General features: G+C 42.4%; 1 protein-coding gene across 2 annotated transcripts in view; it reads right to left on the reverse strand.

Moving 5' to 3' along the window:
- Nucleotides 1–23,984, reverse strand: part of ADA (adenosine deaminase) — a 91,942-nt gene that overhangs the window by 35,884 nt on the left and 32,074 nt on the right. Inside the window, exons 2-6 of one of the 2 annotated variants that reach the window (XM_033914664.1) lie at nucleotides 22,355–22,408; nucleotides 18,884–18,945; nucleotides 11,568–11,690; nucleotides 7,949–8,092; nucleotides 3,425–3,540 (exon numbers count right to left, since the gene is read on the reverse strand). In XM_033914664.1, coding sequence (XP_033770555.1) covers nucleotides 3,425–3,540; nucleotides 7,949–8,092; nucleotides 11,568–11,690; nucleotides 18,884–18,945; nucleotides 22,355–22,408 — 499 coding nt within the window. The remainder of the gene's footprint in view (nucleotides 1–3,424; nucleotides 3,541–7,948; nucleotides 8,093–11,567; nucleotides 11,691–18,883; nucleotides 18,946–22,354; nucleotides 22,409–23,984) is intronic. The other variant, XM_033914665.1, reaches the window with a different exon arrangement.

The raw sequence follows: 23,984 nt of genomic DNA on the forward strand, positions 1-23,984 counted from the left end.
TATGAGGACAGACTTAAAGATCTCAATCTGTATACTTTGGAGAAAAGGTGGGAGAGGGGAGATATCATAAGAGATGTTTAAATACCTAAGTAATGTAAATGCACACGAGTCGAGTCTCTTTCATTTGAAAGAAATCTCTGCAATGAGAGGGCACAGGTTGAAGTTAAAGAGGCCCCTGAGTAATCTGAGGAAATCCTTTCTGTACAAAAAAGTGTGGTAGATGTGTGGAACAGTCTCCCGGAAGAGGTGGTGGAGACAGAGACTGTGTCTGAATTCAAGTGGGCCTGGGATAGGCATGCGGGATCTTTCGGAGAGAGAAAGCGATAATGGTTACTGTGGATGGGCAGACTGGATGGGCCATTTGGCCTTTTATCTGCCATCATGTTTCTATGTTTCTATATACAAGGAGAATCCAACAACAAAAGAGTTCTGTGGAACCAATGAGGTTGCACCAGGGGCATCAATACCTCCTTTTTTCTTACTGGCCATACTTCTCTCTATGCACCCTAGCATCTTTCTAGCTTTCACCGTCACCTGATCATCATACTTTCACACCCAAGTCCCACTCCTCTTTTGTGCACAAAAGTTCTTCACCCCCTAAACTGTATCATTCCCTCGGGTTTTTGCAGCCCAAATGCATGACCTTGCATTTCTTAGCATTAAATTTTAGCTGCCAAATTTCAGACCATTCTTCAAGCTTTGCTAGGTCTTTCCTCATGTTGTTCACACCATGCGTCTACTCTATGGAAGATTTTGGTATCATCTGCAAAGAGGCAATAGCGCTTACAAAAATGTTAAAAGAACAGGCCCAAGAACCAAACCTTGAGGCACACCACTGGTAACATCCCTTTCCTTAGAGAGATCTCCATTAACCAACACCCTGTGTTGCCTTCCACTCAACCAGTTCTTGACCAAGTCCATCACTTTGGGGCCCATCCCGAGGTCACTCTATTTATTAGACGCCTATGTGGAATACTGCCAAATGCTTTGCTAAAATCTAAATACACCAGATCTAGCACACTCCCTCTACTCAATTCTCTGGTCACTTAGTCAGTTTGTCTGACAAGACCTGCTTCTAGCGAATCCATGTTATCCCGGGTCCTGTAATCCAGTGATTTCCAGAAACATCACTATTCCCTGTTTTAAAAGCATTTCCTTTAATTTAGTTACTACAGAAGTCACCAACTTACCGGCATATAGTTCCCTATTTTTTCCTTACTTCAGCTTTTGTAGAGAGGGTCCCCTCCCGATTCTAGAGGAGCATCGAAAACGTCAGCCAGCAGATCCACCAGAGTTTTCCTAAGCCCCTTCTGTTCACTCGGATAGTAGCATTCAGATAGTAGCACTGCGAGGACTCGACACGGACAGTGTTTCGGCATCTATGCCTTTGTCAAGAGTCTCAACGGCTGGTAGTTCGATCACATAAATAGAGCATTCAATACAGGTCAAATTTAGAAGTGAGTGGGAAAATACCCGGTGTCCAAAGCGATGCCAAAACACTGTCCGTGTCGAGTCCTCGCAGTGTTACTATCAATAAAGTGAACTTTTAAACTTTACACCCGTGGCTGAATTATTGACAACTCATCCTCACGACTCCTTTGTTGTGCCAGGATATTCCAGGCATCCATCATCTTCTCCATATGAAAAGTACTTCTTGACATTGCTTCTCTGCAACTGCTTTTATGTTCTCTAGTTCCACCACTTCAGTCTCTGTGAAAGATTTGTTTCTATATTTATATGGTCACTTTAATGTGAAAAAATCCCTCTCATGTACATCTTGAACACTTGGCTCATTTGTGGTTCTCAAAGACTGAACTTTGTGCTTGAAGAATAGAGCAAGTTTGTCCAATTTTGCTTCAAGAAAAAAAAAAAAAAGTTAATGTCATGCCTTTGTTGGTATATTTGTTCTTCCTTTCCTATAAAGGCCCAGCCTTCTGATTAACCTTGAACAGGGACCAGGAAACTGCTAATGTTCTGGAAGCATCTCTGTATATTGTTCCCAAAAAAAAAAAAAAAAAAAAAAAGCTATAAAAAGAAAACCAGGCTGAGTTTTTGAATGCCTGAGGGTCAATTTTCAAAGCATTTTTAAAAATACCTAATTGGGATCTAGCTTCTAAATTTGCTCCTGCAAAGTGCATATTTGATATTTGCTGGGTCTATCTTCATTGTCTCTTAAAATAAATTAATTTCACTTAATATTTAAAAAAAAAAAAAAAAAGCTGACTGGCTCTTATGAGTCTTTAAATTTAGGAATCTAATTTTACTAAAGTTTAGAGTTAGGAGCCTAAAAGAGGTAACTATGGAGCCAGACTTAGGGAGAAGGAAAAACAAACTTAAGAGATAAAATCTAGGCAAACTAAGAGAGGCCTAAAATTTAGGACCCTAGTTCTTTGCACCTAGATTTAGATTAACACTTCTGCTGAAAAGTTTAGGTATGCAAGGACAATTCTATACAGGAGTGGGGTAAATATTCTAGGAGGAAGTGACATCAGAGAGAACTCAGAAGCCGACGTTGGCAGCAAGTTCGTCACTGCAAAAAGGTATGGAGAAGGGGCGTTGTCACACATGCGCAGCAGGGGGGAGGGCGGGGAAGAGGACGGGAGAGGGGCCGCCACTGCCCTAGGCACCGGTCACCCTCGTTAAGCCACTGTACACTCCCCCCCTCCAAATTCACGAGGCTTAGGGGCACAATCCCCTTGTGAATAACTTTAGGGCTGACTCTGAACCACCCCCACCTCCCTCCCTCCCCACCTTACTTTTAAAGCCTGGTGGTCTAGTGATGAAGTGTGGCAGGAGCGATCTTTCTATGCTTTTGCCCCATGCAGAGCAGTGATCAAAAATGGCTGTCGTTGAGTTCCTCCTGTAATCTCACGAGACCCCCAGCAACTCACTGCAGCCATTTTTGATTGCAGCTCTACAAGGAGCAGGAGCACAGGAAGATTACGCCTGACCTGCTTCACTGCTAGACAACCAGACTTTAAAAATAAGATGTTGAGAGGTCTGGGAGGGGGCAGATCTTATTAAATTTTATCATGTTAGATGTTACATATCACTATGAGGACCAAACATACCCCTGATACAGGCAATCTGTTGCCGAAACATGTTCGGCTTTCACTATGTCTACATGTTGGGATTATATCACACCTATTACCAAACGTTGCTCTTTTAATAAACATCTACGGGTTAGTCACTGGTTGGTTCTCATGACTGCACCTTTTCCCAAATATATTAAAATTGCCTACTTTCCTCATGGATAAAAGTGTTTGCTGATGGTTTTTCGGTTTGTGTGGTCGTCAGGACCTATTAATCTGCTTCGACTGCTCCTGCTCTTTGCTGCCCTCCCAGGACCTAAAGCCCTAGGTGACTGCCCGCTTTGCCCAAGGGTGAAGTCGGCCCTGAGAACAGATGGCCTGGGTTACATTACTTGGCCTGTGACGCATGCAGCACAGGATAGATCTGGCTTTGATGTTGAAGTCTCTCTCGCCTTCTCGCAATCCCTGGTTGACGAGATCAACCACTTCTTCGGGAGTGAGGTCGCCTCTGAGGGAGAAAACAGAAAAGAAATTAAAATTATGCCCTACTATGTGCAATGCTAATCAAACCATTAAACTAGTCTGAATGGAATAAGACTCGTTGAATAGAACAGTGACATTATGTACCACACAAGAGTAGCCCAGCTATCGGGTGCAACCGTGTTGGTGCCTGCACCTCTCCTCTCCTCTGCCTCTTCCCACTCCTCCCCTTGTCACGCATGTGCCCCCCTTCCCTGTTTCTCTAGTGGCTCACCGCCACAAGCAACAACTTCAACGTGTTCCGCGCGACCATGTCAGTCATTTAAAATATTGTTTACCATTCTGGAGGCTGCACCTTCAAAAAAGATATAAACAGGATGGAGTTGGTCCAGAGGAAGGCTACTAAAATGGTGTGTGGTCTTCGTCATAAGGCGAATGGGGACAGACTTAAAGATCTCAATCTGTATAATTTGGAGGAAAGGCGGGAGAGGAAACACATGATAGAGGCGTTTAAATACCTACAGAGCGTAAATGCGCATGAGTTGAGTCTCTTTAATTTGAAAGGAAGCTCTGGAATGAGAGGGCATAGGATGAAGTTAAGAGGTGATAGGCTCAGGAGCAATCTAAGGAAATACTTTTTTTACAGAAAGGGTGGTAGATGCATGGAACAGACTCCCAGAAGAGGTAGTGGAGACAGAGACTATATCTGAATTCAAGAAATCCTGGGAGGCACGTGGGATCTCTTAGAGAGAGGAAGAGATAATGGTTACTGCGCATGAGCGGACCGGATGAGCAATTTGGCCTTTATCTGCCATCATGTTTCTATGTTTCCCGCCGACGACACTTCCGGGTGCTACGCACAGGAAGTGACGTCAGAGGTAGAGCCACCAGGGTTGCTAGGAGCACATTGAAATTGTTTCTCGCATCGGTGAGCTAGAGGTATGGGGGAAGGGAAGAGGGGCGGGTGCACATGTGGCAGGGGGGAGCGGGGAGGGGGAGATGAAAGTGGGGGAGGGGTTCCTCTCACCCTCGCTACGCCACTGAGTGCACCTCACTTTAGAGGCCAAAGAGCTGGTTGAAAAACATGGCTAATTATCACTAGCCAAATTGCTATTGGACTTTTGAATCACCAGTATTGGAGAGATAGAAAATTGTTATAATGTGGTAAGGAGCTCTCAGATTCCTGAGCTTGGCAATACAATTGATTGAAACAGCATTTGGCAGGTGAAAGGTTACTTTCATCGAGCTCCTTATACCACCTACTCTAAATAGAATCTATATTTTTTATACGTGTGTCATATCCATGTGACAAAATAGTGAAAACACGCGACACTTAACTTTAAACTCTGTCGTTGGTTGTGAATCATGTACAGACTTTGGACGGGACCCGTTTCGCCAATTATTGGCTTCCTCAGGGGTCGATGGGACCCGTTTCACCAATTATTGGCTTCCTCAGGGGTCTCAATGTTCAGGTGTGAACAGCAAACCTGCAATATACAGGATTAAAAATGGCACCTGAACATTGAGACCCCTGAGGAAGCCAATAATTGGCGAAACAGGTCCCGTCGACCCCTGAGGAAGCCAATAATTGGCGAAACAGGTCCCGTCGACCCCTGAGGAAGCCAATAATTGGCGAAACGGGTCCCATCCAAAGTCTGTACATGATTCACAACCAGTGACCGAGTTTAAAGCTAAATGTTGTGTTTTTTCACTATTTTGTCACATGGATATGACACAAGTATAAAAAATATATATTCTATTTAGACTAGGTGGTATAAGGAGCTCGATGAAAGAAACCTTTCACCTGCCAAAAGCTGGTTCAATCTATTGTATTGCCAAGCTCAGGAATCTGAGAGCTCCTTACCACATTATAACAATTTTCTATCTCTCCAATACTGGCGATTCAAAAGTTCAATAGCAATTTGGTTGGTAAACATTTGGGACTTTTTCTACTGTCTCTGAGTAGTGTTCCACTATTAATTATCACTAGCCCACCTAGGGATAAAGTCCGTGGGTCATTTTGCAGCTATGGACCTCCTTAGCAATTTTCAAATAAAGCGGCGTGTGCCATTTTGGGGGAAAAATAGTTTGCTGTCATGGATACATAATCTCTGTACATTTTACAACTACTTGCTCTACTGGGGGGGGGGGGAAACAAGGACAGAGGGATACTGCATGCACATAATGTAACCAGGATTAAACTTTTAAAAGTTACCTGAGTGTAGAAAACAGGGTTTAAAGAAGCAGAGAGGATCTGGAATGTAAGAATTGTGTGTGTGTGGGGGGGGGGGGGTCCTATTTTGAGAGGTTTGGTTTGTGTGTCTTTTGTATTGGTGCAGTTTTGGCATTCTGTTGCTGATCTCCTGCACAGGTTTGCTGTCCTAGTGCAGAGATCAGCATCAGCTGCTTGAACATTCAGACCCCGCCCTCCAGCCTTCCTCTCTGCTTGTGTTCTGTTGGAGGCCAGGTTCCTGAAGAAGGGCTCCTCCCGAAACCAGCGCGGTTGAACCTCTCCTCCTGGCGCGGTTTTTCCGTTTGTGTGACAGTTTTGGATAAGTATTGTTTCTTTTGGACATGTTTTTCACTTTTTGGTATGGTTTTTGACTTTGTTTGTGATTTTGCGTGAGTTTTTTGAGGGGGTTTGGCTGGCAGGGTTTGTGTGGGGGTCGCTCAGGTTGCTTGTGTTGAGTTTCATTTACTCACTTTGATTGTTGATTGGTTTGATTTCTGCACACACAGGGCGCTCGATGATGGTGTGCGGTTGGAGGCTTATGGCCTTGGCCCAGAAGTGAAGTGTCGGAGCTGTGCTCCTATCACTGAGGGTTCACACTGAGAGCGCCCTATAACATCATATAATGTGACATGTTCTTTGACATATTACACTATATTTGGTTTGCAAGTTGTGAGCCAAGTTAGGCACTTTGAGCTTCCCCCTCACAGACCTTGATGTGACTTGGTTGCCTTCCTTGTTTTTTCTAGTTTAGGATTTGTTTGGCAAATTAGGAGTGTGTTGTTGTTGAACATTCAAACTGTCAGATTTGACAGCTGGGAGGGTGACTTGATTCTGTATGGAGGTGTTTTGGCGTTTGAGACAGTAATTATAGCTGGTTTGATTGAATTTTGAACAGGAATTGGAGGTTTTAATTGAAGCTGAGGTTTAATTTATAGATTCTGGTATTTATTCAAGGGTGAAAACATTTCTTTCTGGCTGATGTGAAGAATTGTTTTATCTGTGAAACTGTTTGATGCTGGTAATGTTTGAGAGTCTGGAGAAAGTTTCAGTCTGAGAAGGACGGGGTTACAATAAGAAAAAAGGTTTCAACCCATATCCACATGTTTTGGCACTAAGGAAATAAAGTTGTCACTAGGTTAATTTTCCCCTCGATAAAAGGTTTTGGAAAGTTGCCTTTTAAATATATACTTATGCATGCTTAAATGCCTAAGCTTTCATTATTGTAAGTCACTTCTACTACCATTTATTATTTCTATAGTGCTACCAGATGCATGCAGCGCTATACATTAAACACGCAAGAGATGATCCCTGCTCAAAAGAGCTTACAATCTAATATATGCTGTTCATGAAGGGGGATACAAAGGGACGAAAAGGTAGAGAGGGTAAGGGGCTGCTGAGGGAATGAGAAACAGATTTAGCGTAATACAAGTTGGAAGGGTTAGGACCTAAACGCAGCTTTGAGCTAGGATTTAAATACCGCCAGAGATGGAGCCTGGAGTACTGATTCAGGCAGGTTGTTCCAGGCATACGGTACAGCAAGGCAGAAGGGGCGGAGCCAGGAGTTGGCAGTAGAGGAGGAGGATATAGTCAAGAGAGAGACTTACCTGAAGAACAGAGTTCCCGGGGCGGGGTGCAGGGAGAGATGAGAGAGGAGAGATATTGAGGAACTGCCGAGTGAGCACACTTGTAGGTTAATAAGAGGAGTTTGAACTGTATGCGGAAATCACTCTCTCATTATACCTGAATTGACTAGATGTGGCTTTGTGATTTTAAGCAATTAGTAGAATTTTTTTTAACCATATTCTATATTCTACTATAGATTTCTAGGAATATATTATGAATTGTAGCGATACAGTTTTTAAAGAAAGGTTTTTAACCAGGCACTACAAGATTACGTTTTAAAAGCCTGATAAACCTCTCTTTAAAACTATCATCACAATTCATTAATACAAGGGTCCTTGGTACCCAACACAAATTAATTACATAAAATTGTAACAAGACATTACCAGTATGGTTAAAAGGAGAAAACCAGCAAAGCAGTCGCATTGAGATGTCCTTATTAGGTGAAGGAACCTTCAACGATGCAACATTCCAGACTATTAACCTCCATTCCTCAGGCAAAATGTCATTTCATTAATACTCCTTCCTGATGTTTGAATCTTGGCATTTGGTTATTTCTAGCATATCTCCCTGCATTACTCACTCTTCTTGTTCCCAGGGAAGGGGATCCACTTTGGAGTTTGCTAAGAAGTGAGGACTGTACCGGACCTCAACATAAATGACGCCTTCTTTGGCTTTCATTTCTACAAACTCATAGGCTATTCGTTTCACCGCCTCTCGATCACCCCTGCAAAGAAGAACGACAAATTTGTTTCTCCTTCAGAAAGATATAACAGGATTCTTGCTATAATCTACCTTCTTTTATTTTTAAACACACTTCTCATGGAAGCCCTTTCTCCCTGACTAATCTAAGCTAGGTTTTCTATACTGTCATCCTCTCCTAAAGTGGTCCAAAGAGATTCACAAAAATATAGAACTAGATAGTTACACAACAGAATTTAAGAAAATTACTATAACAATAAAAAAGAGATGACCAACATTAAAACTGATTTATTCCTCTGTTGGTTGTACACATCCATGGGGAGGGTGGGATACTTAAGGTCTTTGAATGAGGAACTGATGGTAGGGGAAGGAGGGTAATTGTTTTGAAGGAATATTGTAAGAGTTTTAAGTGATGTTAAAATGAAAATTGATTGTATATTGTATCACACTTATTGAAAGTTTTAAAATTAATAAAGATAAACAAAAAAAAAAACCTCAACTGATTTATTTCAAAACATTTTACTTACCACTCTTACAAACAGCATAAGCAGGCTGCTATCTTGTAGCAAGAGAAATTATTCCATATTTCAACTACCTTCTAGGTAATTGATGACACTAACATCTTATAACCTTACAGCTTTAAAAGAAGGAAAAATTATGAGTGGTTTTCAGCCTAGATTTTTCTCTAAAATGGAGGATATGGAGTAGGGCAAATCAAACTTTCAGAAGCTAGACCATATAACATTTTAAAAAAACCAAACACATATCAGTTTGTACTTTATATATGCTTTCACAGGGAGCCAATGAACTGTGACAAACCAAGTCTTTCTGTGTCCTATGTCTATACATGTACAATTCAGTAAGAGGCAATTCTACATGTCTATTTGTGCACTGCTTCAAAGGGACTCTCTTCGTATCCTCTTATATTCTTTAGTCTTTTCCAAACTAGATTACTGCGATTCATTTCTCATTGGGCTCCTTTGTCATCAGCTTCATAGACTCCAGCTTGTTCAAAAATACCACAGTTCGACTATTGTATCACTGTTCAAAATTTGATCACATTACCCATCTCCTTAAAACTGGAGCACAACCTCCTAATATCTTATAGAAAACCTTTAAAGTACAGTATTCTTTCTTTTAAGATACAATCCTCGGGTCTTCCCTCATTTCTGGCTAACCTCCTGGTTCGTTATACCCGATAGAGGGCACTTCATTCCTCTCAACAAAGACTTCTGTCAGTTCCTTCCTTTAGACAGCTTTTCTTGGATGTTCATAGGCATTCTAGTTTCTCAGTTATGGCCCCTACTCTATGGAACTCTTGTACTCTCTATCTTAGGATTGAACCCTCCTTTGCAAAATTGAAATCTCATTACTTCAACCATTTCAACTTGGATTTCATTCTAATTTCAGCACCGAAACCTTATTGATATCGCTCCTTTCAAAAATTCAACAATTACGATTACGGACTTCTTGACACTCAAGCTGCAAAACTAGATAATCAAATCTCCAATCTACTGATAAAAACCCCAGACCACAAACGTTCAGAAAAGAAATAAAGACTATACTCTTCAAGAAATCCCTGAAAAAATCTTAACACTATGAATATCTTCCTTCCTCCCATCTTCCTGACCCCCCTGAATCAACCGGGTCTACTCTTTACTCACTCTGGAAATGACCAGAGATCTTCTTTTGTAATCCACCTTCTATATCTCTTTTGTAATCCGCCTTGAACCGCAAGGTAATGGCGGAAAAGAAATCTCTAATGTAATGTAATAAACCGCATAGATTGTATCTGTTAACATCTGCGGTATATCAAATAAACTGAACTGGGCACCAGCATTCGCGCACTCCTAGCATGAATAAGTGCACAGACAGTATTGCACATGTAAGTGTACTAAGTAATATTCTAGGGTATCCAAGTGCTCATAACTGCTATAGCGTACAATTGCAAGGGGCATATATGTAGGCAGAACATAGGAGGGGCATAAACAGGGCTGCCAGTTAAAAGCACAGAGAATAGTATAAATCAGTGTATCGCAAACTGCGGTGAGAGGCACGTCCTGTAGGGCAATCAGCCAGCGCTTCTCCATCTCTCTGACCCTCTTCCTTGCCGGCGCCCCCCAGTGGTGGCTCAGGACCCGTCTGTAGGGCCTTCGTGTATGTGCGGACGTCAACGTGATGTCCGTGCACTTCCAGAGGCCTCGAGCCATTTAGTGTGATGCGACTTGAGAAAGTTTGCAGGACGCTGCCTTAAGTTCTGCAAGTTGCATGCTGCATTTTAAATGTGCCTATTTATATCTACCATTGACTTAGTATAAATCAGTGTGCAAACGCAGGTTTATGCAGTGGCATGGTAAGGGGGGGGAGCGGTCCACCCCGGCGTGGTCTTCATTGGGGCGCTGGCACCCCCCTTCTGCTCTACGCCAACCCTGCCTCACAAACGCCCCTTCGCTCCCCCCCCCCTTTGGCAAGAGCAGCCACAAAATAGCTGCTCACGTGAGCTTCAGCACTCTCCGACGCCATTTCCAGAACCTGCGCCTAGGAGGCCACATCAGAGAGAGAGTGGCTAAGCTGTGAGAGAGTTAAACTTTGTGGCTACTCATGCCGAAGATAAAAAGGGTACAGGGAAGGGGGGCGTGCGCGGTAGGGGGAGGCGGATAAGAGGGTGGGAGAGGGGTACCACCACCCCGGGTGCAGCTCACCCCCGCTACGCCACTGAGTTTATGCTATTTTCCATAATGTATCCTATTGTGTCTGTTTTGTCAAAAGTTGTATTATTTGTCTGGTTTAATCAATGTGGGAGGGGGAGGGGTTCTCTCTCTTACCCCGATTTTATTGGTAATCACATTGGATTATGATTCTGCGATCAAATTAGATTTTTCAATAAACTTGAAACTATTATAGAATAGGCATGACCTGTGCCGCACAGGGAAGGGGGAGGGGGTTAAACAAAGGCACCCAGTTATAGAACGTCTAGCCTTGACTGATTCATCAAGCATACGGTAAGTGAACGTAAGCAAGTCCCAATGACAGGGGATGCCAGAGGAAAGGATGAGCGACACTGCTTAGGGCCAATAGGTCACTCCCTACGATCCAGATATTCTCATGCTTATTTTAAATCTAATCCTCTTGAGCCTACCCAGATGTAGCCATCTACTGTACAGGCTTACAAGGCCACAACTTTATAGGGAAAACAAATCGGTCTTAGTCAGATCTTAAAGGGATTCTTTTAGGCTCTTAACTCCCAAAGTTAGTTTTGTAAACTCTCTGAAAGTTGACCTATTGAAGAAAAGCAATGGAGAGAGGAGGAAGGAGTTCCAAAGATAATATGAACAACAAACAAAAAAGGAAGACAGGGAAAGTTATAAGGGGAAAAAACACATTAAATTAAGTGGATCACGAGGTCTCCATAATTGCTACTTTGCTGTGGTACTTACAATCTCTTAAGAGCCCTAGAGAACTTCTCTCGATCAACAGAGACAAAACAGTGTAATACTTACGCAATGGCAGGCATATAATGATCAAACTTGGCCAGGAACTCGGCGAAGCTCATCGGTTTTGAGTAGGCAACGTGCTGCAGGAGACCTTCAACAGTTTCCGCAAGTAATTTAATTCCCCTTTTGCTAAAAACAGAAATAGCACAGGAGGGAGGATGAATTCCAGTTTGAAAATATCTGGCAAACCAAAGTGGACATTTTCACCTGGGTCCAATTTTTGCTTTGACTAAGCGCACAAAAACCTCAGAACTCCACTGAGCAAAGGGAAAGCAACAAACAAATCCCAGTGTTCAAAGAAACCGGAGCAGCGGAGTAGCTAAACCAGCAAGTCTCAGGTTTATTAACCTGAAAATTAAAACACAATACACACAGTAATGAAAATAAAAATATATAAATCCCAAAAGAGCAGCAAAAACTCACAGTGAAAAAAAGTCCCAAATGCTGTGCCAATGTAGTCAGCAGCTAGTTTCCCAATTGGTGCCAGTGTAACTGGTGGTGGGAGATTGTAAATCCAAATGCAGCGATTCCAATGACAATGGACTCCGATGGATGAGCTGAAGCGAGGGACCCTACACGGCCCGTGCTTCACATGTTTGCCTTCATCAGGGGTCCATTACTAGAAATAACCATCTAGGTCAGGGGCGTCAAAGTCCCTCCTTGAGGGCCGCAATCCAGTTGGGTTTTCAGGATTTCCACAATGAATACGCATGAGATTTGCCCACACTGCTTTCATTGTATGCTAATAAATCTCATGCATGTTCATTGGGGAAATCCTGAAAACCCAACTGGATTGTGGCCCTCAAGGAGGGACTTTTTGATAAATTCTCGTGGCCAAAATGAATGTGATAAAACACCGCTGGACAGTGGAGACGGCTTAGAAATGCCGACGCTAAGCTTCAGTTTAACCATCAGAGTCCATCACATTGTTACACCCTTTGTCATTGTAAATCCAAATGTAGCGAATCCAATCTCCCACCAGTTACACTGGCACCAATTTGGGACTAGCCATGACTACATTGGCACAGCATTTGGGACTCTTATGTTTCACATTTTAGAGCCAGTGCCTTTCTTCACTGTGAGCTTTTGCTGTTCTTTTTGGGCTTATATATTTTTTATTTTCATTACTTTGTGTATTGGTTTTTTAGTGTTTTTTTTTAAATTTTAAATTTTTTTTTTTTGTTGTTATTTATTATTTTTCATGCTAATAAGAACATAAGAAATGCCTTCACCGGATCAGACCGAGGTCCATCTTGTCCGGCGATCCGCGCACACGGTGGCCCATTTAAGTACACCTTTTGGAAGACCCGGATTTCCCATATCCCTCAATATGGTTTTCAAGAAAATGTGCATCCAACTTGCGCTTGAAACCCAGAACAGTAGTCTCCGCCACAACCTCCTCCGGGAGAGCATTCCAAGCGCCAACCACTCGCTGTGAGAAACAGAACTTCCTGACGTTTGTCCTGAACCTGCTGCCACTCAGTTTCAGGCTGTGACCCCGTGTCCGTGTGACTTCCAAAAATGTTAACAATGCTGCTTCCTGGTCTATTTTATCAAATCCTTTTAATATTTTAAAAGTCTCTATCAAATCCCCTCGCAGTCTCCTCTTCTCTAGGGCGAACAGTCCCAGTTTTCTGAGACGTTCCTCGTAGCTCAAATTCTCCATACCTTTGACTAGTTTCGTGGCTCGTCTCTGCACCCTCTCCAGCAGAGTTATATCCTTCTTAAGGTATGGAGACCAGTGTTGGACACAGTATTCCAAGTGAGGTCTGACCATTGCTCTGTAAAGTGGCATTATGACCTCTTCCGATCTACTGGGATTTCCTGGTTGAGCTACTCCACTGCTCCGGTTTCAGAATTTATTTGCTATTTTTACTAAGCTACAGTAAGGCGCAAACGCGCGCTCACTGAAGGATAAAATGTATTATGACAAGGAATGCTCAGGTGTCCCTTAGTAGGTCTAGATGAGCGCAGACTTCCCACGCACTAAAAAAAAGAAAACAAAATTTTTATGTTTAGCGTTGATGGTGTATCTCAGGCAGGGAATACTGCGCCACATTGTCACACGCTAATTAGTGTGCGAGCCCTTACAGACATCTATTTTCTAGGAGTACCAACCTGATTCTAGTAATGGTACCCAACTCCTAGGCACCATTCTTTGCAGTTATTAATCGACTGCTAGTCGTCATTTTGCGTCCAATGGTGCCTAACCCAACTTAGGAGCTGGTAGGCATCAGTGTTAGGTGCTGGTACTGTAGATTAGGCCAGTGGCCTAATTTACTGGTGACTAACAGATACCTAACAACGTTTAAGTCATACCATGCCTCTTCTCTGCCCCTAACCATGCCCACTTTTCAGGTAGGCGTAGCGCCGATTTTCATGCAGAACTTTTTTTCATTGTTTTTTTTTTTCATTGCATTTTAAAATTACCACAGCATTTAAGAAAATTTAAAAAAAAAAAAAAAAATTTAAATAACTTCTGCGCGGAAACTGGCTAGACACCACTTATAGAATCAGGGCCTAACTACTCACAAACAAATGGGGGGAAATTAGCATTATGGCCATTATTAGGAAATAAAATGGAGAAATGGGGCCAATTTATTCCCACGCTAAAAAAAAGTGGCCTCAGTGCGTAGGAAAGACCCACGCTGGGGGGATAGCACTGGCCACTTTTTAGCACAGCTTAATAAAATGGCCCCTTAGGGCTCCTTTTACAAAGGTGCGCTAGCATTTTTAGTGCACGCACAAGATTAGTGCGTGCAAGCCGAAAAATTACCGCCTGCTTAAAAGGAGGCAGGCGCAGCATAGCGCACGCTAAAACCACTAGCACACCTTTGTAAAAGGAGCCCTTTAGTCTTATTTATATCTGTAGCATTCTTGTCACCACAGCCAAGCTTTAGAGAGAACCGTTAACCCTCTATTTTGAGCCCCAGTGGCAGTGCCCTACAGTAATGCGACATGAGCCTTTTTTTAGGGAGAAACATGTCTCATGCTGGAGCTGGTCATAAATGCGAGTAGCGGCAAAAGAAAGCCGCTCCACTGAAAGACGTGGAAAGAGAGAGTCTGAGAAATGGCTGGAGACAAGACTACCAAACTCTTGGGAGCAGTGGCATTGCGAGGGTGGGAGGTGCCCGGGGCGGAGGCGCCCCCTGCTGTGCACGCTCCCCTTCCCTTCCCCCATACCTGTTTACCTTCCACGGCGTGAGTAGCATCGGCTCTCCTTCCGACATCAATTCCTAGTTGCGGGATCCGGAAGTGACATCAGAGGGGAGCGACAAGGCTGGTGTGAGCAGCAGGATAGAGCTGCCTCTTGTGCTGGTGAACAGCTAGAGGTGTAGAGGGGGTGAACTAAAGATGCACGCGTGGTGGGAGCTGAGAGGAGGAGAGGAGAGGCGATGGCACCTGAGGGAGTCCCCCTTCCCCCTACTATGCCATTGCCTGGGAGGCAAAATGATATCTCTAGCTGCTCTGTCTGAAGGGTAAAGTGAGGAGCAAGTAATAATTGAGCACTTCTTGACACCCTCCCCCCCTTAATGAAAATGGGATCCTAATTTAAAAATTTACCTAGCAGATGAAAAATCCCGAAAGAGGAAAGTATTAAAAGGGAGGCCAATCCTAGGCAGGATGCTTCAACCCCCCAGTACTTTCCCATGAGAAAATTTGTGATGTGTGAAAAAAAACCACCCAAAACAAACAAACCTCCCAGGGATCTCACTTGCACTTGTGAGCCCCATATTTCACCATTCAGCACACAGTTATCTAAGAGTTCCATACATTCATAGGGCAGCTTGTAAATAAACTTCTTTTTCAATAAACGTCACGCCTGTTTGGAACTACAGTACTGGTCTGTCACTGTGCCAAGTCTCTGTTTAACAAACTTTGTGTTGCAACGCAGAGGATTTGGTCACCCTTTGGAGGCCTTCCACTCATGATCCAGTACATCCGAATGGACACTTTAAAAAAAAAATTCCAAGACCATTCCAAACTTGAATGTCTGGTTCCATAGTTACAGAAGATCGGGCAGTTTGACAAAGGGCGCATATGAGGTCAAATGTATAGCTGCAAGTCAACGGATTCCTTGTGCCTGAAACTTAGTTGCTGGTTTGCAAAAGGGAATACTGTATTCCCAGTTTCCCTTTCAAAATTCAAGCTAGACGGGAACAAGGCTCATTATCCCATTTGTACCAATGAAGCAGGTGCAACATATAAAAATTAATGTATAATCTTAAATTATATATACACACACAAGGGATCTTCAAAAAGTTTCCACCCTTATTTTTTTTAACACAATTTCCCCCTCCTTTACTAACACATAGTAGTGCCGGTAACTGGGCCGACGTACACAGGAATTCTATGAACGGAGCAGTTACTGCTTGTGCAAAAACCCTCACTACGCGTTAGTAAAGGAAGGGGTTTATTAAATATCTCAAAAGCAAATTACAGTGTTCCCCCGCAAATTCGCAGTTCGCGGACTCGCTCATTCGTGGTCTGCTCCGATCGCCTCTTCCTGTAGTAAAGTCGGACTACACCAATCAGGAGCTGTGTGTCAAAGCAACTCCCGATTGGTGTAGTCCGCCTTTACTACAGGAAGAGGCGGTCGGAGCAGACCGTGAGTGTTTTCCTTCACCCGCCGGCGCTTCAGCTGCCCTCCTCCTGCCTCCCCTACCTTATGACAAGGGGGAAAAAAAACACATTTGCGGTTTTTCAAAATTTGCTGGGGTTCCTGGAATGGAAGCCCCTTGAATTTCAGGGGAGTACTGTACATCACTTTTCCACATAATCACCCTGTTGCCCAACTAGTCACATGACATTCTATGACACACCCTCTTATTACTTCTCCCGCCCCCCCCCCCCAGCCATTTTCTGCAAAAAAATACAAAAGTGCGGAAACCTTTTGAAGAACCCTCGTATATATAACTGGGTGAATCGTCCAAGGCAGCAAAACCATTCCTATTTCAAGCCTATTTGAGTAAAATGATAAAGTAGTCCGAGATAGCTTGGAATCACCTTTAGGAGCTGCACAATTACAGTTGTGAGCACATCTTTTGTTTAAATAAAAAGTCTTACAGATTATATAATGTGCTATTAAGGATTGCTGTTTTGATAGTGGATTTTCCTTCCTTAAATTTTTTTCCACCCCCCCTCCCCCCCCCAAGTTTCTTCCATCAGGTCACTACAAAATATTTGTTGAGCAGAGTAGACGCAAGGCAGGAAAAGGCATCAGTTTGCAAAAATTTACTTCCATTGTATAACTAAGCAGGAAAAAAATGCGTAGTAAAAATCAGAGCCCTAAATTTGTCAAGTGAGGAATATCAATATGACCTTGTGAAATTCCAGTGAATGTTAAAAATTTGCAATCAGCCCCAAACTGAAACATTGTTTCACTGCCTCTAGACAAAAGGGACAAGTCTTCGTTCCATTGTCAAAACAACTCTTCTATTCGAGTGTAGTTATACAGCCTAGTTACATAAAGAACGTGATGTTTTTAAAAACATGCATCATGGTCCAAAAATATACTAAACAGATAACATTAAGGCATTGGATGCTTCAGAAGCACAACTTTACAGACAATGTACAATGTATTCTAAACACAAAACTGGAACAGTACCAAATGTTGTACCATATTTTCCTTGAAATTATAAGCTTGCCTCTTTCTAGACTAGAGAATGACACGGAGACAAATTTTTTCACATCCCTGCAGGAACTCCCGTCCCCGTGAGTTCTTTTCCTGTCCCTGCCCCATTCCTGCAAGCTCCGTCCTCACCTGCCCAAGCCTCAAACGCTTTAAATAATAAGTAGCAACATTCTAGAGCTCAGACTGTGATGTCATAATGCCTCATTCCACCAATGCCTAAGCTCCGTCCTCATCTGCCCAAGCCTCAAACCCTTTAAAATCATAAGTAGCAACATTCTAGAGCTCAGACTGTGATGTTATAATGCCTCATTCCACCAATGCCTAAGCTCCGTCCTCATCTGCACAAGCCTCAAACCCTTTAAAATCATAAGTAGCAACATTCTAGAGCTCAGATTGTGATGTCATAATGCCTCATTCCACCAATGCCTAAGCTCTGTCCTCAAACACTTTAAAATCATAAGTGTTCGAGGCTTGTGTGGTTAAGGTAGAGCTTACAGGAATGGGACAGCGACAAGTGACAAAACCCACGGGGATGGGATGGGGAAATTGAGTTCCTGTGGGGCCGGAGACAAATTTGTCCCCTTGTCATTCTCTATTCTAGACCCTATTCTTTTCTCACTGGCTACTCACTGCAGCTCTTTGTGGCTCTGGGCAAGTGATTTAACCCTCCATTGCCCCAAGTATAAAACCTTATGAAACCACTGTGGTTGTATCACAGAAAGGTGGACTATCAAATCCATGACCCTTTACAGATGGTCTTATCTAAAAAGGCCAAGGCAGCAGCAGTGTCAGCTGATAAGTCATTTTTTCAGATTTTTGCCAATAAAAGCTGTGAAGTGATGTCTCAGGAAGGCAAAATGTTGTCTTTTATAAGTACAAAATACCATCAGTCAAGAAAACTTAGTCTAAAACAAAAATAATTAGCACCCAGTTTTGTGAGCAAAAGCGCTGCGCTGGATCAGACTAGCGGTTCATCAAAGCCAGCATCCTGCCTCCGAAAGCAGCCGTTCCAGGTCACTCTCGTAATTCCGCTATGTATGTAACGTATTTGTTGTTACGATGTTGCTGCTTTTATCTTAGGCTGAAAAGAAATCGACTTTTACTTCTCCTTTCACACTAAGCTGCGATAGCGGTTTTAGCCCACGCTGAATTGTCAGGCGCGCTAGACCTTAACACCAGCATTGAGCTGGCGTTAGTTCTAGCCGCGTAGCGTGGGTTTAGCACACACTAAAATCCTGCGTGTGCTAAAAACGCTATCGCAGCTTAGTAAAAGGAGCCCCAAATCTTGGGTGTGTGTGTGGGGGGGGGGGGGGGAAGTGTTCCTGGTTAGTTATTGTAGCTTTGTTGTATCAAAAGATAGTTTATCGCATTTTTAAATGAACTAAAATCAAAATGAAGATCTGCTTGGTATCAAGTTTTGAATGAATTAAGCTGTGCAAATGTAAAGGTGAAACAGCCCCAAAGTAGGGAGTAACTAGACAATGGACTGCCGAGGGAACCCCTCTGAGAGACAAACATCTGGTCGCTTTGGGCTGATTAAAACACAGTCATAACAAACTGAAGTCACAAACATTTCTGTACTTTTTTTTTTTTTTTTAAGTCAGGATGTGGTTGGCATTTGATTGGTACTTTCTGCAGATACCTTATAAAAATAGCACAAACACATTATTATTTCCAGTTGACTCACTTGGCAAAGTACAGGATGGTTTCTGCCTTAATGCTCCCGTCCAGGTGGACATGAAGCTCCACCTGCAAGACAAGAAAAATTAAATTAAGTTAACAAGTGGTAGAAATCTGGAACGCTCTTCCAGAGGCTGTTATTGGGGAAAACACCCTCCAGGGATTCAAGAAAAGGTTAGATAAGTTCCTGCTGAACCAGGACGTACGCAGGTAAGGCTAGACTCAGGGCGGAATGCTGGGCACGATGAACCACTGGTCTGACCCAGCAGTGGCAATTCTTATGTTCTTAACTTCTAGAACCTCCATGTTTTCTCCTGAAAAGTGCTTACAAGGTGGACCACAAGCTTTTTATTTAACCCTTTAATTGGCAGATGGTGAAACGGCTGATTTACATAACTCGATGTTGAACGAGAGCAACAGTGCCAAGTAAACAGGCATTTGGAGATGCAAATCTCCCATAAGAGCCATAGAAGACCATATGTTGCTTCTGAACAAATAAAGGGTTAAAATGGTACAGTATGTTCCAAAGAATTAAAATGCCAAATAAAGGGTTAAAATGGTACAATATGTTCCAAAGAATTCATTCATGCTGCACGAGTTACATACAGAGCTGTCAATTGTATCTATCTTGCTACTGAAAGCTGTATTAGCAACATGCAAAATTAAGAGCTATCCAATTTTTATTTATGTTTTTATAGCATTCATATACCACTTATATTTATAACCTAAGTGGTGTATATTCAATATTCAAGCATTTTTCCCTATCTGCCCTGGCAGGCTCACACTCTTTATCTAATGTATTTTATTGGATATGTATGAAATATTTTGCTACTGTTTGCACCTATCACAAGACAAAAAAGGATTTTTTAAAATATAACCATCCAAGCTTTATGTTATTTGGAAGTCATGTCGAATTTGTACTGCGCAGAAGGCAGGCCTGGCAATCTATTTCTGTATTCTGACACAAAAACTTGATGATGTTTATTAAGTGGCTAGGAATCAAACATCCACAACTTGAGGAAGACCTTTTTGGTCGAAACACGGACCTTGTCGGGTCCTCTTCATCGACTCAAGTTGTGGATGTACTTCACTGTTTCTAAGATGGAAGGGGTAAAACGGACCCGACGGACCTCGCGGATCTAAAACCGCACGTCCTTAAAAAATCTGAGGTCCGTGCCACTTGTAGTTAGTTTCTGGCTCTGACAGACCTCGATGACAATTTAGCGCTGATGGATCCGTCTCAGCATAGGGAGGGAAAAGTATTAGGATCCATCAGCGCAGGTCTGTCAGAGCCGCGGACCTCAGATTTTAAAATTTACTGGGGCTGCAGGAAACCGGTTTAAAGGATTCGTTTTAGAGCCACTCCAGCACTAGTCTCTGACTCTGACAGACCTGGATGACATTTTAGCGCTGACAGATCCTAATGCTTTTTCCTCTCTATGCTGAAACGAATCCGTCAGCGCTAAATTGCCATCCAGGTCTGTCAGAACCAGAAACTAACTACAAGTGGCACGGACCTCAGATTTTTAAGGATGTGCGGTTTTAGGTCCGCGAGGTCCGTGTTTTACCCCTTCCCCTTCTAAGATTGTAAGCGCCTTTCTTCTTATATCAATAAAGCCGACATGAGTAACATCGGACTCCACAGTTTGTTTTGTTTTGGACTCCTACTCTTCTGTGGATATAAGGGGTCAATTATTTCGTTGCTTTTGTTTACCTTAGAAGAAAAGACATGAGACTGGAAATAAGACTTCAGACATAAATATCTACAAGGCACGAATACACAGGAGGCAGGTCTTTATCAACTGAAAAGAAGCTCTGGGAAGAAAGGGCATACGATGAAGAAGAGGGGTTGACTCAAAAGTAATCTAAAGAACGGGAGCCTTACTGACCGGCGGGAAATACAGAGGAGACTTTACTTTGAGCCCCGGAGTTCCCTGCTGCAGGTCAATTTCCCTGGACTTTCTTACTGGGACTGGTGCTTGCGTTCGGCAGGCATCGGGAGAGACGGACCGCTGATATCAGGTCCGTCTCTACCAGCCTTAAAATGGCACTGCAGGTGCAGCGCGTGGCCACAGGGCATGGCCGAAGGGGCACGCCAGGCCCCTTGGGAGCCCCTTGGAGCCACGAGGAGCTGAAAATAAGGTTGTATTATATGAATTGATTTAAGCTGTATTAAGATAAATTATGGGAAAAAGAAAAGTTAAACCAAAAAGTTCAACGACAGCTATAATAGGTCCAATGACTAGGCATTTAAAATCATTTGATAGTACCCCGGGAGTAGTTCTCAATATGGATTCCTCTATCTTGGGAGCTTCTTTAAGTCCCCTCAATCGAACTCCTCCCCCTCCACCAATATCGAGTGTTAGTGGGACTAAGGTAAATCCCACTAATCCCTCCGAGCAGGAGGTTCTCTCCATTCAGACCAATAGATTAGTATTTACCTCAATTCCTAAGTCACTTGAATTTTCAAGTGCTGTGGAGGAACAGTCCTTACCAGAGGAATCACAAGATATTACACTCAAAGATTTGTGGTTAGTTATTTCTAGAGTGGAGGAGGTTCTAAGGTTAACAGTGAAACAAACAGCGGATTTTTCACAAGCATATTTGAAAATGTGGATACTAACTTAGGTTTCTTAGATAAAAGGTTAAATACATTGGAATCTCAAGTTACTACACTTCATACTGTCTCAATCTCTGTGGTTATTCTAGTGTCGTACACTCTAAAACAGAAGTAATGGAAAATTTATATAGAGCACGGAATCTTCGCTTGGTTAATTTCCCAGTAACCCATTTGCTATCTCCTGAAATTTTGTTAAAGAAATTCTTTAAGGAAACACTGGGATTACCCAATGCGGAGAGTTTTCCAATTAATAATTATTACTATATTCCTCAGAAAAAACTAGAACCTGGCCAGGGTATAGACCAGCTGGTATCAACTGAAATCAATTTGATAGAATTTTTAGAGGATAGCCAAGATTTGATCCAGACTCGGTCTACCCTGGATATAACATGCATGAGTGAGATGAATAAGATGTTATTAATGAACTGTACTTTAAAAATAGACTAACAAAATTTTGCGGAGATGTGGTTAGAAATTTTCCACATGTCTCCAGAGCCACTCAATTGAGGAGAAAATAATTTCTGAAATTAAGGACTAGGGTATTGGCTCTTGGGGCATCTTTTTTGTTTAAAATTTCCTTGCAAGTGCCTTGTTAAATTACAACACTATAACTGTCTAAGTTGGTTTCACATCACATCAGGGATTCACAATACAGTGAACACTCTTCAAATGTATGGACCTTCAGACCACCATCAGGGTAGACACCACTGACTGTTTTACTCTTTGTCGGTCCAACCTTTATTTATTCATTTTTTTGTTCATTTTAAATAAGTTTATAACTAAATTATTTTTCATATTTTTAAAACCAGTAACAACATCACTTAGCTTTAGCTTATAGTGATACTATCCATTCTTCACCTCTCCCGACATGCATGTTTCACACAAGAAAACTTTCTTCAGGGTCGAGGGAAACTGCAACAGAAAATAACACTCTGCCTTACTTTTTCTAATTTCAACTGACAATCTAAACCAACCGAAGTGCCTCCTTCTCCTGCTAGCAAATTTACTCTCTAAAGCCATGACAGAGCCTACAAAAACTAACAAAATTATACAAATTGTAAAAATTGTAGAGGAGCTTACCAAATATAGGAGCTAGTTCGGGATCAAAACATGGCCGCAGTTTGCAATTACAGCTTGTTAAATACAGCATCGCCTGGCGTAAGATGACGTCAGCCGTCAAACGTGAGACGTGTGACATCATCAAACACCTGTGCAAGGTTCAGCCGGACATCAACCAACCGGCACTCATAAGATAGATAGCCATTCTATTTCTTCATTAAGTCCTATAGGAGCCAGGGACTTAAGTTTATATATCCATTTCTGTTCTTTATATGCTAGAGCTTTTTGAATATTACCACCCTCCCACCCCACTGTGACTGGATCAATGATTCTCCATTTAATATCTGACCATTCATGACTCATGAGTTGCCAATGTCTGACTAAAGGGACTGTATCCCGTTCTGTACGCACCCTATATTTGTGCTCATTTAACCTAATTTTAATAGAGCGCATTGTACAGCCAATATAGATTTTATTGCAGGGGCATTGGATCAAGTATATAATCCCAGTAGAGTCACAGTTAGTGGAACCCTAACTATAATATTTATTCCCAGTGTCCGGGTGAATCCAGCATTGGCCAGGCATAGTAAGGTGGCACCACTGACACCTACCACATCCGGAATGGGTTCCCCTATTATGCTCCAGTGGCGGCTTGTGCTTGACCAATTCTTCAATATTTCTAGTGCGTTTGTAAGAAAATATAGGTTTTTCAGGACACTCCGGAACAGCCAGTCTGGCTACATGCCAATGTTTAAGAATCACTTTATTAATTTTGGAGGAAAGAGGAGTAAATTTTTGAACAAAAATTAGTCCAATGTCTTCCTTGTCCTGCTGATATGTCAAAAGTAGCTCACGTTGTGCGAATTTAGCCCTGGTATAGGCTTGATGTATAATTCCTCTCGGATAGCCTCGTTGGTAAAACCTCTCCTTCATTTCTTTAGATTGTGTTTTAAAATCATCAATTGACTAACATATCCTATGTAAACGAAGAAATTGGGAAATTCATTGCACTTCAGGATCTTCTTTATATGTGGTCTGATGGAAGGCACTAGCTTTGACGTTTGCCTCAACAGATTAGGAAAGATGTCTTCAAGGTACTTGAAGGCTGCAGACTTCTTATCTAGAGCTCTGACAAATTGTTTCATTAGGTCCAATTTAATATGCAGTGGTGGCATCAGAACCTTCTGAGGATCTACCAGTAGTTTCCATATGATGTAGTTTCTCACCACAGAGAACTCGGTCCCGCCTTTGATAGCGCGAATTTGTGACCCTGCTGTCCCAAAATCAGAGATAACAAAGAAATTGAGTAAAACTACTTTGGAGACCCATTAGGAATGCCACCATTTTGAAGTCTCCGATTTACTCCTAGCCAAACTCGTCATACATACTTCAAGGCACCTAGTAAAGTCTTGATGCTGTTGTAATCCTC

The sequence above is a fragment of the Geotrypetes seraphini genome, chromosome 11, assembly GCF_902459505.1.
Source record: "Geotrypetes seraphini chromosome 11, aGeoSer1.1, whole genome shotgun sequence".
NCBI lineage: Eukaryota > Metazoa > Chordata > Amphibia > Gymnophiona > Dermophiidae > Geotrypetes > Geotrypetes seraphini.